The 18663-nt window shown below is 34.4% G+C and overlaps 2 protein-coding genes across 2 annotated transcripts in view; one reads left to right on the forward strand and one right to left on the reverse strand.

Moving 5' to 3' along the window:
- Positions 1–18663, reverse strand: part of LOC132176431 (uncharacterized) — a 93898-nt gene that overhangs the window by 45651 nt on the left and 29584 nt on the right. The window lies entirely within an intron of this gene.
- Positions 854–4630, forward strand: LOC132174575 (G-type lectin S-receptor-like serine/threonine-protein kinase B120). Its single transcript, XM_059586211.2, has 7 exons — positions 854–2072; positions 2228–2347; positions 2429–2610; positions 3260–3470; positions 3585–3822; positions 3941–4088; positions 4322–4630. Exons 1-7 carry the CDS (start codon positions 884–886, stop codon positions 4628–4630), a joined length of 2397 nt encoding a protein of 798 aa, XP_059442194.2. The 5' UTR covers positions 854–883.

Here is an 18663-nt window from a genome sequence, read left to right on the forward strand (position 1 = left end):
CTGCCTACATCCACCAAGTTGCAGAGATTTCACTACTTTAGTAGAAAATAACGGGGAGACTTTACAAGAGATATTTCAGAGAGAGATTGCACACAACTCTTCTATGAGGTAAGATTGGAGGAGTCACACCGGTCTCACTTAAAATCCAATCTTTCCTAGACAGAACATACACGTGTATTTTTTATTAGTACTATAAACACGCACAAACATACACAAGACAAGAAATTTATACGTGGTTCGGCCAATACTGCCTACATCCACCAAGTTGCAGAGATTTCACTACTTTGGTAGAAAATAACGGGGAGACTTTACAAGAGATATTTCAGAGAGAGATTGCACACAACTCTTCTATGTTGTGATCTGCAATTCTTCTATGCCTAACACTAGACTTATCTCTCTATACCTTTTTCTCTCAACCTTTCCTTCTTTTTCTCTCTCTATACTTTTCTTGTCTTAGCACACTTGAAACATTGAAGCTTGATGCTCCTTATATAGGTGTAGAAGGGTTGGTGAGAATGGTTGGTGCAACAACCATGCACTATTCCTTCGACGGCTTGGTTGGTGCAACAATCTTTCACTATTGCTTTGACGGCTTGGTTGGTAAACTCCACCAACCATTTGACCCATGTGGGATTCATGGCTTGATTAATTCAAGGCAATTTCCAACAGCAAGAACTGTAAGCATAAATCTGCTAACTAGGAATGCTCTGACAGTTTCCAGAGCGTAGACAATGCGGTTTTCCCTTGACTTGTGGAAAAATCTAAGGAGAAAAAAAGCTCACGAGAGAGTGCAGCCTGGGGGAATCCAAAACACAAGACAGGATCCTAGAACACCATATATATATACTTGTGCAAAGAGCAGTCTTTGCTGCCTGATACAAATATGGGCCGTAGAATTTCCCTTCTTATTGCTTCCCTGCTGCTTTTATTCTGCCTTGCTTTTTACTTCACCAATGCTACCATCACTGGTGATTTTATCCGAGCAGGCCAATCGCTAAACACCTTGGAGACCATAGAATCTGCCGACGGAATGTACAAACTTGGTTTCTTTAGTCAACAAAACTCGGCAAAGTATCACGTGGGAATATCGTTCTGTCATTTACCTGATCGCAACGTACTTTGGGTTGCAAACAGGGAGCAGCCATTCCCAAATTCCTCTGCCGTTCTTACCCTCAACCTGGATGGGAATCTTGTAATATCCGATGGCAGTTTGTTGTACGTTGTGGCAAACACCTCAGGTGGCAACGATACCTCTGCCACGCTATCAGACACTGGTAATCTTGTACTGAAAAACAGGGCAGAGGTTTTGTGGCAAAGCTTTGACCATCCGACCGATACTCTTTTGCCTGGAATGAAGGTTGAAGATGATAAGACAGGATGGTCATTAACATCATGGAAAAAAGAAGAAGACCCTGCTCCTGGTATTTTCTCTCTGCATCTGGGTTCCCGGAAAGAACTCATCATAATGGAGGGGTCTAAACCATGCTGGAGTAGTCCACTCATTGGTGGACTAGCTGATAAATTCGAGATTGCTGGGGAGAACATTTCCTACACTATTAGTAATAATTATCCTTCTGAATTTATAAGAGTGTCGTTGAGTGTAAAGGGGGAGCTTCGACTGCAGACATGGCCGTCGACAGACAATCTACAATCTCCTGCAGATTTGTCCGGATCATTAAAGTGTGGGGCTTATGCTTTCTGCGGTGAATTCACCATATGCAATGAGGCAGCCGATCAAAAATGTGAATGTTTGCCGGGATTCAAAGCCTATGCTACTCAAGGATGTAAGAGAAAAACAATTTTGCCATTCAGAGATGTTCAGAAACATGGGTTTCTTCAAATGTCTATGGTTTATTTGCCCAGTAATCCCCAGCAGTTGCACGTTGGCAATGCTTCAGAGTGTAAATCAGCTAGCTTGAAAAACTTCGAGTGTACTGGTTATGCTTATGATCAAGAGCATGGCTGCCAAGTATGGGAAGGTCCTCTGCTAAATCTGAAACAATTCCCAGAAGATAATACATATAAACAAGACTTCTATTTGAAACTTGCTCGTTCGGACTTGGCTGTTGAAGGTATTTCTGTTATGGTGTCTTCTTCCTTTAATTAATAAGTTTTCTGACTGAAATTTTTGTTGAAGAGATATCTCCAGGCATTGCCAATTTATATATCAATTCGTGATGCAAAGAACAATGTCTATATTATTTATTTCTCTGGTTTCCTTTTGCAGACACAAACTCAACCAAATTGAAGGATAACCGATTAAAGAAAATTGTCGTTCCGATTGCAGTGGTTGTTGCAGTGGGCCTTATTGTTTATTATGTGAGGAGGAGAAACCTCAGAAGCAAGGGTTAGTAAAGAATCGTCCGCAACGTTGTTTTAGCCATCCTACATACACATATCCTTAAATATGTGTTGTTCTAAAATACAGGGGAGGATTTGTTACGGTTAGATTTGGGCACAACCCAAAAGGCTAATAATTCAGAGGATGGAGTTGGTAGAAAAAGACATGTCCAAATGCCATTATTTAGTTTCGCAAGTGTTTCTGCTGCAACAGACGGTTTCTCAGCTACAAATAAGCTCGGAGAGGGTGGTTTTGGACCTGTTTACAAGGTATGCTTCAATGTCCCTAAACACAATGCTTCGGATATGGAATATAAGTAAAAGTTGACACTTTACCAGCTAAACATTTCCCTGTTAACAAGCACAAACAGGCACATGCTACTTTTGTTGCTGTGAAGCCACTCATTATACCAACTCATATTAACTTTTATTGTGTGTGAGATTTGGAAGATAGAATTTTGCTTCGTGTGTGTTATTATATGTAATATATGTTTGTCCATCAATTAATAGTGAATGTTGAGTACACATGTATGAGTGTAAAAGATTGAGACCAACCTTGGAAAGATATCACAAGTTTGAGTGATTAATATAGCATAGTTATGTTCAAATTCATAGGTTTAAGTTTTTGAGTCGAGTGGTGTCCCAACAAGCTAAATTATAGTCTCACTTAAAGACTCCTAAGGTGTCAATGCATTGATTTTTCTATACCTGAATCTGGAATATCTGTCTCAAGTCTTGGCTCAAGGACTTGAGATTCCACAACAACAAAATGTTTTGCATCCAATTCTTGTTTCTCAAAAAAGAGTTGCTTGTTTTAGAGTTAAAAAGGATTAGTCTTTATCATTAGTAATGGATTTCTTATTATGTAGTATACTATTTTATTATTTTATGTATTTTTCACAATAAAAAATAATTTCAGGGAATATTACTGGAAGGGGGCGAAGTAGCTGTAAAAAGGCTTTCAAAAAGATCTGGGCAAGGTTGGGAGGAGCTAAAAAATGAAGCGATGCTCATAGCCAAGCTCCAACACAAGAATCTCGTTAGACTTTTGGGCTGCTGCATTGAAGGAGATGAAAAGATACTAGTTTATGAGTATATGCCCAATAGAAGCTTGGATTTCTTACTTTTTGGTTTGTAATTTCTCACATTTATATTTATATATATAGAATTCTTCTGTTATGTTTGATTTTTATAATCATTTGCATGTGACTTACTAATTGTCAATTTACTCATATGTAAAGCAGATTCAGAGAAGTGCAAGATATTATATTGGAGGACTCGTGTTGGAATCATTGAAGGAATTGCTCAAGGACTTCTTTATCTTCATAAGTATTCTAGGTTAAGGATTATTCATAGGGACTTGAAGCCTAGTAATATCTTGTTGGACATTGATATGAATCCCAAAATATCAGATTTTGGAATGGCAAGAATATTTGGAGGAAATGAGTCACAAGCAAATACAAATAGGATTGTTGGCACTTAGTAAGTAATACAAAGGGCGCTTCTAAATTATAAACACCAACATGATACTATACATGTGAGTAGACATTCACTTAAGACATGGAATTACTGATATTTTTAACTTGATGATGGTACACAGCGGTTATATGTCCCCTGAATATGCTCTGGAAGGCCTCTTTTCAATCAAATCCGATGTCTTTAGTTTTGGCGTCTTATTGCTAGAGATTGTGAGTGGCAAGAAGAATACTGGCTTTTATCAACGTGATTGTCTCCATCTTATTGGACATGTGAGTATCTTATTTGTATCTTTTGTTGTAGAAATTGAAAGCACTTATTTACTTTAATTCATAGTTGGGAGTTGTTGAACAAATGTGCATTCACTGTTAACTAAAACAAAATTAGTCCTTTGTTCTTGAAATTTTGTTGGTCTCAAAAGCTTAAGCTAATAGACAATTATGTATTTAATCATTTACCATTATTCTAACATCATCTATTTTTCCTTCTCTTTTGGGATTTGAAGGCATGGGAATTATGGACAAACGATAGGGGATCGGACTTGGCGGATCCACTACTGAATGATATAACCTCGATGCAAATAGTATTGAGATATGTTAACATAGCTTTGCTTTGTCTTCAAGCAAGTGCAGCGGATAGACCTACTATGTCTGATGTTGTCACAATGCTTAGCAATGAAACTGCAGTTCTACCTTATCCCAAAGAACCTGCTTTCTTGAATGTGAGTGGTATGGCAATGGCAAACCCAATAAACAATATGTCACAAATTTGTTCTCTAAATGGTGCAACTATGTCAATAATGGAAGGCCGATAACATTTGAAAATCCGGCCATGAGCATCGTCCTATCAAAAAAAAAAAAATTCAAGCTGTTTGCCAGGTCCATAACACTATTCATACATTTTTTTTTTTTGGGTCCTTGTTACAACACTGATGAACAAATTGAAAGACTTCTTTGTAAATGTGACTTGTCAATTTTGCGTTAGGGTAACAATTTTTCTTCATAAAAGTACTGTGATTATTCTATTACATTTGGCCTGATATTCAAGAAAATGCAGTGAATAAGACTTCATTTGCAGAAGAAGTCTCCTGATCAAGGATTCAATAGCCACTTCATATCCAAAATTATTATTTATCAGAGAAATGTTATTTTGTATCCTTCCTGCATATTCAGCTGACGTGGCATGTTCAATCCACTTTTAATTTTTTTTTTTAATTAAGTTTAATCTAATGGTAGATTGAGCATGCCACGTCAGTTAAGTATGGTGAAAATTAAGATGCAAAATAGTATTTATCTATTCATAATTGAGGCTCTAGGTAATTACTTACACAATCCAATTTGACTTAATTCACAACTTTTGTGAGACTCACTTGATACAAATATTGTTAGGTTTTATGTTGGCTAATTCAATGTTTAATGTGGGAGTTTGTGCACAGACACACAAGTCCTTTGCAATGCATTGTAAGATATCACAAGACTTATAGGAAAGCTCCAATACCACATCACATGGCTTACTTGGCTATGATACTATTTGTAACGACCTAAAAAAATGCTCTAATTATATCTGTGCTATAATCCCAAAAGAATTAGTCAAGTTGAAACTTTTCTATAATTTCTTATAAAGCACAGTTTCACCTACTAACTAAGTAATGTGAGACTTAGCACAAATGACTATATTTATAAACCACACACTCTGTGTTACACCGAACATCCATCAAAGTCCTAACAACTATGTCATGCATTTTCCCAACAACACTTAATAAATAAACTCTTAGCCTGATCATCATTACTTTCTCATTTTTATTATTAACTCCATAGAGTTTAAAGCAGACTTGAACATTTGGTAAAGAGATGATATTCTTACCATGCAACATTGAATTAATGAAATTATCAAAGAAATCTGACAGTGAACGCAATAAAATCAGGGCTTGATTCTCATCTTCAATTTTAATATCAATATTTTTCAGATATGTAATAATTTTATTAAATTAATCAAGATGACCATAAAAAGGAGTACATTCCTTCATCTTGAGGGCATATGACCATTGCTTCAAATAAAACTGGTTAGTGAGAGACTTCTTCATGTACAAATTTTCTAACTTCCTCCAAAGATCAACGACAGTTTCTTCATCGATGACTTCTCTCAAGACTCCATCACATCGACACAACAAAATTGCATTGTAAGCTTCTTCTTTTTCAAATTTCGCAATTTCTTCCTTTGATAATGTTGATCTCGCCTCGCCATTTGAAATCTTCCCCAAACCTTGTTTTCGGAACAAAACATACATTTTAATGCACCTAAGTCTGAAACTATATATATTATGAACTTGAAATTTTGTAGTAATCATCTTGAAAAATAAATAAATAAAAAATTCAAGGTGTAATATCAATTTGCTGTGACAATATTTCGGATAGCAAAGTAGGAAAGAACATAATAAAATAAGCCCACAAATTCTCTCCGCCATGTTTGACGTTCTCAAAAGCAGGATTTGTCCAAAGCAAGAATGGGAAAAAAGCAGATCTCTTCTCAGCTGTTATTGGTCAGGCAAGGCGACAAGGATTTGGGTTGTTTAGTGTAAAATCTCGAAAAGGATTAAACGGTAATCATGAAAGATTGAAGGAATCTTCATATTTTTGACTTGGTAAACCACCTTGGAATGTCATCGATTTCTCAATACCCAGTTTGTTTAACCCTGATTTTTCTCTATTTTTCTTATTTTTGTTGGATTCGTGAAGTTCGTGGGACTCATATCATATATATTCAATGGTAGTTTTGAAAAATAAGAAAATGGAAAAAAAAAAAAAAAAAAAAAAAAGGGGTTGCATTTTTCATATAGTGGGGGTATCCTTTTAATAAGCCAGCTTAAAAAAAAAAAAAAAAAAACCGCATTTGAATATACATCAAATTTCCTTGTCTCCCTTAGTTATAACTCTTTTGGATTTTTTTTTTTCATACTAAATCTTTTACTAATAGAAGCTTACTAAACTAATGTATAGCTCATTTATTGATAAAAATAATAATAATAATTAATTAATTAAGAGAAATGTAATAAGTACCAATAAATGAACTACATATCAGTTTAATAAGCATTTGTTAGTAAAAAATTTTATACTTCTAACATTTCTCTTATGTGAAACTCTCTCCTCTCCGGTCCGATCCTCTGGTAAACTTTTTTGGACTCTCATTTCTAATCAAATCTTTATTAAATTATTAAATTTAGGGCAATCAAATATACTTCAACACTATTTAAATTAAATTAGATGACTAAGGTTTAACCTTCTTCATGATCACTACGCAAAAATTGTTAATAGACTAAAGATTCTACACCTCCTGGAAAATTTGCTGATAGACTACTGTGTGCAAGTTTTGATGAAATTATAATTTTTTTTATCTAAGTTGTAACCTTTATGATTATGTCAATGTTCATTGAGTAGATTTTTTTTTTGTCTTTGTTTTCCTGTATGTCTTAAAATTAGTTTCTTTTACTTTATATATGTGAAGGATGGTTGAAAAAAAAAAATTTGGTTATGTTCTTCCATTTTTTTCCCTTAAATTTTCTACTAATTTATTTATTATTTATTCAAATTGATTATTTATTTATATTTTTTGTAAATTTCACATTGAATTAAGGGAAATAATAGTGACAGAGTTTCCTATCATTATTTTTGGTACAATGTATGATGCTTTTTTAGATTATGTCAATGTTCATTGAGTATATTTTTTTGGATCCGGCTTAGGTGCGGTAGTGGAAAACTACCGCACCTAGCGGTAGCCCAAAACGACCCAGTTTGGGGTCGTTTTGGGCAATAAAAAAAAAAAAAATTTTAAGTAAAATTAAAAGAAAAATAAAAATATTGAAAAACTAAAACCATTAAAAAAATGACAATTAATACTCCTTCAAGTCCTGGAGACCCAGAAGCGCAGAATTCCTCCTCAGGCTCTCCAAAGTGATCACTCCCTTGTACTTGTCCATCAGCAACTGAAACCCATTACAGAGCTCCCTTATAAGCCCATCGCCACCCAGTTTGTCAGCCATCATCGGCAGCATATCCTCAAAAACAGCCCCTTTGCCGATCCCTGCCATTGATGATGAAGACCCTTTTTGTTGCTTGTGATTTCAGAGAAAAGAGAGGGAAATGAAAACAGAGTTGATCGCGGTTGTCAATGGTTGAGGCAAAGGGACTGAATGAACACACACAGACATAGGGAAGAGGGGATCAGAAGGAAGGGGTTCTTGGAAGGAACACGTAATGCCCAAAAACGACCCTAAAAAAATTATTTTTTTTATTGCCCAAAACGACCCAGTTTGGGGTCGTTTTGGGCTACCGCTAGGTGCGGTAGTTTTTCACTACCGCACCTAAGCCGGATCCTATTTTTTTTGTCTTTGTTTTTCTGTATATCTTAAAATTAGTCTCTTTTACTTTATATATGTGAAGAATGGTTGAAAAAAAAAATGTGATTATGTTCTTCCATTTTTTTCCCTTAAATTTTCTACTAATTTATATATTATTTATTCAAATTGATTATTTTTCTTTTGTAAATTTCATAAGGGATATGATAGTGAAATAGTTTCCTATCATTATTTTTGGTACGTGTATGTTTTAAAATTAGTTTCTTTTACGTTATATATGTGAAGGATGGTTAAAAAAACTCTATTTGACAAGACCTTTTCTTATATTTGTGGATTTCATTGGAACTGAGAAAAATATACCAAAAAGATAGTTCTTTTTTTTTTACTATATTAGTATTTTTCATTTTTTGACCTTTTTTACCTTTTTTTTTTCTCTTTATTTCATGTGTTTCTGTTTTCCCTTCTTTTTTTTTTTTTGGTCCTTAATTTCTATTCTAATTTATATATTATTTTTCATTCAAATTTTCTTAATTTTATTTAATACCATTTACAAATTTTCTTTTGTAAATTTAATTGACTTTTGTTGTTCATTTTTGTTTTTCGGTGGTCCAATATTCCTGCCACAGTTTTTTCATTTTTGAAAGAAAAATTAAAATATCAACATTCTTTTGTTTACAAAATTAGTAAACATAACTATAACAGTCATCAATATCAAAATGCTCATATATTTTAGAACACGTTTTTATTTTTGTCAGTGTAATAGAAAAATTTCTCAAAAAAATTGTTTATGAGGAGAAAGTTCAATTCCTAAAAGACAAAAGTTTACCATAATGGATTGTCTAGCGGAAGAGAAGTGGTATCATTGTTGGAATATAATGATTAATAAATCATTTTCTATAATTGATTAATCTAGGTTTTTATTTTGAATTTTCTTCCTTTATATTTCGTTTTAAACTACATATATGAGAACAAATATTTAACACGTTTCAGTATATAAGAACTAAAATTTATGAATTTTTAAATTTATTGGATATTTGGGTTTATGCTATTAAGTAAAACTATGGTTTAAAATGATCTTATAAACATTTGTCATTTTTGGTAGCTAATTAGTTAATTGAGAGAAGAAAATAAAATTTGTTGTTAATAATCTTTCAAAGACTTTGAGTAAATTAAAAAAAAAAAATTTATTAAAAAAAAAAAAAGACAAAACAGACCCTTAGGCGATTTCATTTCAAATTTTATTGACATGCAGTAAAATTCACATCAAAGATCAAAAGCTTCGGCGGAAAATGGAAAGAAATACTTGGGCAAATGCAACCAGAACTTGTTCAATCCACCGCATAGCAAAGAACCGAATAAAATAAGCCGATCACAGGACACCAAAATTGACCCCCCAACAAAAAAAAGAAAGCCTTCTCTAAATTCCCTCTGGGGTGTTTGACGTGCAAATTTTAATTGAAAAGGATCTCTTCCCACGCTTAGTGGGAAAGGCAGATCTCTTCCCACTCTTAGTGGTGAGGCAAGGCGTCGATTTAGGTGGCTTGAAAAGGATTAAAGGTAGTCATTAAAGATTATTGGCATGATCATCTTTTTGACTCATGAAAAATTATTTGGAATGGAGATCTAGTCCAAACAACACGGTTTTTAGACTCTGAATTTTATGTTTTTCGTATTAGTTAATTTATGCATTGTAACAATTAGTAATTAATTAGTAGTTTGTGGGAGTCGAGTAGTACTAGTCTTTGTTGATTAATTGGAAAAAGAGTGAAACTCGGCAGAAAACCATATTGAAATGCCAATGTAACAATTGGGAGAGTGGAAACAACACGGTTTTTACTTTTTAGAAAGTGGGCGGAAACAATAATTTCTACCTTTGACGAGTGGAAATCTAACGAGGAGAAAGTTGAAAGCATTTTTCTTAGGAAAGCTCATAAGAAAGTGGAGCCTGGTCGAACTCTAAATTAATCCAAATCATGATATCCAACAACAGTAACACCATATATAATTATATATACAATTGTGTGTTCGCGTGCAAATAGGGGTGGGTAAATTAACCGGTTACCGATTACCGGCCGTGTACCGGTTTCGACCGAACCGATATTAACCGTAACCAATATACCGATATCCTTATCGGTTAAATTTTTTATACTGGTATGCTTATCGGTTCGGTTCAGTCCTGTTAAAAATTTCATATCGGTTAACCGTTTAACCGATATAAACCGTTAAGTAGGGATGCCAAAACTACGTAATTTTGGGATTATATATATATATATATATATATGTAGCCTTATCTTAGATCAAACCCTAAGCCATCGCCCATTTGGGTAGGTTTGATTTTTTTTTTTAGTGATGGCATTTGATGGGATTTCTTTGCCTTTGGTGAAAACATTTTTCATTAACTAGTTTTGTTAGTCTAATTAGCATTCATTATGTTAATTAGTCCATTTGCTTTGGAAAAATGTATTTTATAATATAAAAAAAAAGTTGTGGTGGATCAATATAAAAAAGCTTCAATTTTTAGCCCAAAAAACAAATATTTGGATCCCAACAAAAAGTATTTGAGCCATAAAACAACTCATTTTTAATGAGTTATTACCGGTTTAACCGAACCGTTTAACCAACAAAAAGTATTTGAGCCATAAAACAACTCATTTTTAATGAGTTATTACCGGTTTAACCGAACCGTTTAACCGAGTACCGTTATAACCAATAATTTTAGTTAAAATTCTTATTCGTCCAGTATCGGTTAATAAACCGTTTAACCAAAAATTATCGGTTAATAACCAATAAGAGCCAAAACTGGACCGTTTTGACCGATACCCAGGCCTATGCGCAAAGAAAGAGCAATGCAGAGCTGCTTCATAAATTATCATACAAATATGAGGCCTATAATAATTTCCCCTCTTATTGCTTCCCTCCCGCTTTTATTCTGCCATACTGTGCACTTCACCAATGCTACCTTCCCTGATACTAAAAAATAATGGTATTTTAGAAATTTCATACTCCTCCGTTAGGATTTAACAGTAAATCCTAACTGAAGGGGGTAACTGAAACAAAACGAAAGTTCGTACACCAAAGTAAGAGACTTTGAGGATTGAGAGAGTGTTTGCAAAAGACGCATAAGTTCAGGGGTAAGTGAAATTTCCCCTAATTATAATAATAATTTTGTATTTATAAATAAGGGTAAATTTGGATTTTTCTTAAATTTTAGGGGTATAAAGGTCTTTTACTCATTCTACCATTTGATTTAACTCCAATATTTAACGGTATGGGGTATTTGGAACAAAACGAAAGTTCGATACACCAAAGTGACAAACTTTAAAGATTGAGGGGTGTTTGCAAAAGGCGTGTAAGTTCAAAGGAGGTAAATGAAGTTTCCCCTTAAAATTATTATTAAATTTAAGGAAAAACAATAAAAATAAATAAAACCCAACTAACAACCGTTTGTGATAGAATCCTACAATGTTCAAAAGGTACTAAAGTAGCCTATCAAACTACCAAAATGTATCAAAAAGGCCACTTATTTTTTTATATTACTATAATACTCATATTCTATTAACAAATAAAATAATTGTAAAAAAAAAAAAAAAAAAAAACAATTTTTTAAAAAATACAAAAAAACCAATGGGTGGATAAAAAATCAAAACAACTTATTGGACCTTTTTTCCTCTAAAAAAAGACCAGCTCATGAGAAAGTGCAGCTAACCTGGTCGAACTCTAAATCCAAAACATTGATATCCAACAGTTAACACCATATATTATATATACAATTGTATGTGTGTGCAAAAAGCATTGCATAGCTGCCTCATTAAGTCATTATCATACAAATATGAGGCCTATAATAATAATTTCCCCTCTTATTGCTTCCCTCCCGCTTTTATTCTGCCTTGCTTTGCACTTCACCAATATTAATGCTACCTTCATCACCGATAGTGATACTATCCAACCAGGCCAATCACTAAACACCTCGGAGTACATTCTATCTGCAAACGGAATGTACAAACTTGGTTTCTTTCCAATAGAAAAAAGGGCAAAGTATTACGTGGCTATATTCATCACAAATACTAGTGAAAATGTAGTTTGGGTTGCAAACAGGGAGAACCCATTCCCAAATCCCTCTGCTCTTCTTACCATGGACCCGGATGGGAATCTTGTAATATCCGATGGCGGATTGTTGCACCTGGTGACTAACACTACTTCAAGGGGCAACGATGCCTATGCCAAGCTATTAGATACAGGTAATCTTATACTCACAAACAGGGCCTTGGATGTTTTGTGGCAAAGCTTTGACTATCCCACTGATACTCTTTTGCCCGGAATGAAGCTTAATGGTGCTAATGACCATCCTGTCTTAACGTCATGGAAAAGTCAAGAAGACCCTGCTCCTGGTCCTTTCTCTCTGCAATATCTGGCTTCTCGGAAAGAACTAATCTTAAGGGAGGGGTCGGAACCATACTGGACTAGTTCACTCAGGGGTGTTCTAGCTGGTATATTCGTAATTGATGGGGACTACATTACTTGGCCTAGTGAAAATTCTAAAACGACTCCAATTATCACCTACTCACACGTCTAGGAGTTTTACAGAAAATATCCAGAAAACAGATCTAACTTAGCAGTTAAAAAATCAACCAAATACTGATATGAAATATGCAATCAAGAACACAGAAATTTGGTTACGAAGAGGAAACCATTTAGAGAACTCTCTAAATGTAAAACCTCTTCGGGGCAGCCAAACCCAGGAAATCAATTCACTATATAGAAGAATAAGGAATACAAGAAGAATAACAAAACCTTTGACTCTTCCTTGCACACGACAAGTGACCCACTTGACTTCTACCTCAGTAGCCCTTTCCAGAACATCTGGAACGATTCTTCTAAAAGACTTCCTTTGTAGTGTCCCAGAATTTTCAAAGCTATTTAAATAGATTATTTTGATAATGATGTTATTTTAATATCCATTGTAGCTAAGGATTTTAATTCTTGGGAAATTTATGAGAGTGGTAATTAGAGAATGGTAATTGGTGAAATAGTATAGGGTTGGTGAAATAGTATAGGGTTGGTGAAATAGTAAAATGAGGGTATAATTGTAAATTGAAGATAGAATGAGGGTATAATTGTAAATTGAAGGTAGAATAGTATAGGGTTGGTGAAATAGTATAGGGTTGGTGAAATAGTAAAATGAGGGTATAATTGTAAATTGAAGATAGAATGAGGGTATAATTGTAAATTGAAGGTAGAATAGTATAGGGTTGGTGAAATAGTATAGGGTTGGTGAAATAGTAAAATGAGGGTATAATTGTAAATTGACGGTAGAATAGTGTTTGATTTTCTCCTATAAATAGAGCTCTTCTCCTTCAGAATTTTCACCACTCATCTCCTCTCCCATCTCTTGCATATATTCTTCATTCTTCCGCTTTTTACTCGGTCTTTCTTCTTTCTAAGAGTGTTTACTCAGAACAGAGAGAGAAAGGGCGAGACCAAGCGCTACAAGAAAGAAATAACACAAGAGATAGCGGACTTTAGAAATTAGTTTCAAAAGATATACTAGTGGTGTTAGTCATATTGGAGCAACTGGATTCCTTCATACCACTTTTAGCTTCAGTCTAGAGGTAAGTAAATTCACTACCCCTTCTAAAGTTACTTCATGTCATGCTATTTATTCATTCTTTAGTAAATTGTAAATGATTATTTTATTTACGTATTATGAAGTTATGTTGCATGCATGAAGGATTTTTAAATGAATTATCTAGAAAGTTTCTATTTCTTTAAACGCTTTCTAAGTACAACAAGTTTATATTTGAAAAGGTTTCCATTTTGAGAAAAGAAAGTTGAGAAATGATGATGATTATAAGAAAGAAAAATGATGATAAACCCTCCTACATGTTGCCCTAAGATGCATCAAAAGAAGTACAAAGAAAAGTACAAGAGATGAGATAAATGTTTATGAAATGAGGGCACATGTATGGAGGAGAGTATTTTTGGCCCCAAGATAAGTAAAGATGAGAGTTCGGTACCGATACTCGGATGGAGGCGAAACCACTGAAGGAGGCTATGCCAGAAGGTGGTATTCCATCAACTAGACCGTTGAGTGCACCAAGAAAGAGTTAATTGACGGTCGGGCATGGCTGTGGCCACAGTTCAGTGCCATGGTCACAAGGACCCGCAACCCTCGTGCACAGGGGTAATAGTGTACATGGGCCCTATTATGAGAAAATGATACTATATTTTCAACGAAGATATGCTAAGATGATTTACAAAGATTATTTATAATGATGCATTATGATGATGATTTATAAAGATGATTTACAACGATGATCTATTACTAGATGTAATAGTATGTATATGTTACGGGAGATGCAACCGTACTTACATATATTATTATGGCTGGGTGTATATTTATTTGTGAAAACGATTTTCAAAACTGAGAACAAGGAGTAAAACTATTTATGGTTGTGGATTTTACTTGCTGGGCCCCCTTTGGGCTCATTCAGTTTTATTTCTTGTTTTCAGGTAGAAAGGATGCTGGAATAGGAGGCCGGAATGGGGTGGGAATAATTATTAATTTTCAAAGTCTTTTCATATAAGTTATTGTAATGATATGATGTTCCGCAACTAAAATCTAATGTTTTCTAATTTCGCTTGTAATAAAATCTCTTGAATAATGTTTTACGCATTTATTGTATCCTTTAAAATCAAGTACTCTGATAGACCTTATAGATCTTTGCAAGAACTTTTGTTGTAAAAGAAGAAAAGTGGCAAACTCAGCCTTAACGGGCTGGGGATGTTACAATTTTGGTATCAGAGCAAAGGTTATAAGGTTCTGGCAGACTTTTCAAAAAAAAAAAAAAAAAATTTGGGGGGTTAATGAGAAGCCACATTCCGGCCAAGTAGAGTGTGCATTGTTGTGTGGTCTCTAATAAATGATGCATGAGCATTTTTCTAATGGTTAATTTTTTGTTAAAAAAAAAAAAAAAATCATCTTAGTGTGATTAATTTGGAGGATTTTATTATTGTGATCAAGTTAATGACGGAGATGAATTTTTATTTTATAGATAGGTTGTGATCTATAGTATCTGCCTATTTGGATTTGCGGCAGTTTTCTAGAGTATCGATTGATAAGGGTATATTTTAAGGTGTCTCGAGGATTTAGAAAAGATTATTGATCATGATTTAAAAATCGTATGATGATTTTATAGATTTGGGTTGCGAGCTAATTTGTGAAATTAATTTGGTGACAAAATGGTTTTATTGATTTAGGTTGTGAGACAAATGGTATAAGTGACTTAGTAACGAATGGTCTTATGGATGTCGATTGTGAAATGATTCTTGAACTGAATTAATGATATAAGAGTTTATATGAGTTTTTGGTAATGGCTAAGGTTTGGTCAATGACAATAATGATACTATGATTGATGTTATAATATATGGATTGATGAATAAGAATTACGTAGTGGCATGAAGTGAATGCCTAAGTATTGCAGGGATAAATGCAAATGAGGTATACCCTAGAATCTATAAGATATTTTGATATATAAAGTTGTGGTTTAAGGATTTTGATATTTTCAAATGATTGTGATGACTTTAAGGTACAATTCATGAAATCTTTGAGGTGATTCTTAGAATTTGAGGTGCTAGGTTTTCTGTAATTGAGGTAAATTATATTGAAGTGATGCTTAAAGTTTTGAGGATGAATTGATGCTCCTAGGTTGTGGATAATATTTAAATTTTGAGGCATTAGTGGATATGAAATTATGAGAAATTTTAGTTACATGCCAAAGCTTTTGATATAATTTTCTTTTACTAAGTAAAGATAATGGATTATTATTCTTGAGGTAAATTGAAGCATAAAGGTAAGAGTTGAAAGACAATATGATACAGTGATATAATATAGTGACATGATCTAAATTTCTCTTATAAGATATATGTTCAATGATATTAAAGTATTTTAGAGGTTCATAACATGTGATGGTGCATACTTAGATGTTTTATTGAGTGATTAACTTGCTAAACAGATTGTTTGTTTAAAGGAAGTTATTACAATGACAGAATGATTTCATAATGAATATTAAATGAGTACTGAATGATTACGAAAAGAAATGTTTGGAGAACAAGCTCCTTATAATATTACATACCAGTGTCCATCAAAAAAAAAAAAAAAAAAAAAAGAAAAAAAGAAAAAGAAGGGAATTTGTTGCATAAAGAGACACGTGGTAATGATGAGCAGATGATTCCTCAGAGCTGCTCCAGGAAATTATTTCTGCATAGAGAAAACCTAGTATGAGCAGAATCGTATATATTTATATAATTGAATTATCAAAGAGAATATTTATTTCTAATGAGGTACCTGACTAGAGCGTGTGCGGAGAGACTTGCAACACCCCTGAACATCGACCCGGAGTTTTTCGTGTTGTCGCTGGAGACGTTCGGTATTCTTCTCCATTTCTAGCATCTTTGGTCCCAAGTATTCTGCGTAAGATAACATCATCTTTTTCAGCTGAGTATTCTCCTGCTTCAAATCCACGTGTTTTCGTTTGTAGTATTTGAGCAGTCGCTGTAAGACCCCGATTTGGTTTCTTGAGACTTTCAGCTCAACATTTCTGGCACTCAAACGTTGTGCCATGTCAGAAACTGAAGCAGCACCTTGGATACTGAATGCCAATGAGTTATTAATAGCATCAGTATCCGACCTATCAGCTAAGAACGTTTGATCCCGTGGAATTACGAAACCTTTGGCCACTGCTACAGCAGTAGAATCATGGAGCATGACAGAATCGTGAATAGTGATAGGACGATTGTCAAAGACAAAAGTTGGCTGCCATACGTTAGGATATGCAGCAGGTTCATTAGGGTGTGCAACAGGTACAACGGGAGGTATAGCAGACACTTCAGGGGGAACAACAGGCACCTCCGGTTGCACGTCAGGCATAACAATGGGTTGTGCTGCAGGAGCAACATTCAAATCGAGGTTGTTAACGGATGATGATGATACTCCCATATTTAGGAGAGTAAGGAAAAATAGTTGAGAATACGAAGAAATTGGGAGAGATGAAGTACTGAGAAGAGACTAAGCGTTAGGAACTGAAGAGATTTTTTGAAGTTTCTGGAAGTAGCAGACGAGTGACTTTAAAGGAATTTTTCACTTCAGGTGAAATAAACAGTAAACAACAAAGCGTTAGGCGACCTCGGGCCACGATGGAAATTTTGTCAAAAGATCCCGTGGAAGTAGGATCTTGTCTCCTGTCATAAATTCGACTGAGCTCATTTTTCAAACCCACTGTTCAATCAACGACTTCAAATACCATGCGTGGGCAACAGAATGAATTGTCATGCCAACGCGCACCACGCGCTCGTTCATTATCCAGAAACCCTTCCTATAAATTCACACCTCCTTCTCCATTGCAACGCATGCCTTCTGATCATACTCCTTCGCCTGAAATCTTCTGTTAATAGCCTTCCATACAATGAAAGCTCGACTTTTCTTCCAGTTGAGCATATCCTCAAAAGAGAGAAAAATGCAAGCATCACGATTTGATTCACAAACCCAACACCTTATACTCTCAGTAGTAAACCATTGAAGCAAGATTATCGTTGATCATGTCCTGAGGAAGCAAGATTATCCTTGATCATGCTTCTCAGGCTAAATATCTCTCTTTCCTTCTCAGTCTTCGTAAATGACAGAAGAGAGAGAGCATCCGATGTGGGTATTTTGAAAGTCTCACATACATGCCATGTCCTGAAATACTTTTCAAATCTTCATTTCTAGAAAGCAACAGGACTATCTTTCTCTCTTTCTCTTCTTGACCTTGCAAGACCCAAGGGAGAGAAATTATAGCATGTGTACTTTGGAACTTCCAGCCTGGAAACTTACCCATATCCTACTTTGCTTGCTTATCAATTTCATCTCTAGAACGCAGCAAGCACAATATGTATTAGTCAAGAATGGATGAGAATCTTACATTTGATGTAATCGTGTATTTCGTTTGAGTTGAAATCATAATTACGAGTTTCTATTATTGAGTTATGATTTATCAAGTAAAGATGTAGTACTGAAAGATTTTCGCTGATATTGTAGCATCAACACAAAAGTTGGGATGAGAAAATAGAAACGGTTGTGTATTTAGAATGAATCGAATTATGATGTCACTTCTGAGGTATATTCATGTAATGATGTTTGAATGTTGGTGCTATTTACTTTTACAGGTTTATGATGGTGAGAAGTTAATAATTATTAGAGCATCATATTAAAATTTCGTATGCATAATTTGGAATACTGAGATACTAAAGAGAATATAGGCGGGGATGATTTTTACACCTTTTTGATAAGATTGATTAAATTAGATCGAGAGAATTATTGCAGGCTTGAAATGAGGACTATGATGATTGGAGGTATGAACTATTGATCACATGATTTATTAATTTGATGTTTAAACCTTGATTGTAGACTGTTGATGAATAACTCGATTGTTGTTATTGAGGTTGGAAAGAAACAATGGAAA

The sequence above is a fragment of the Corylus avellana genome, chromosome 3, assembly GCF_965113065.1.
Source record: "Corylus avellana chromosome 3, dhCorAvel1.hap1.2, whole genome shotgun sequence".
In the NCBI taxonomy this organism is placed as follows: domain Eukaryota; kingdom Viridiplantae; phylum Streptophyta; class Magnoliopsida; order Fagales; family Betulaceae; genus Corylus; species Corylus avellana.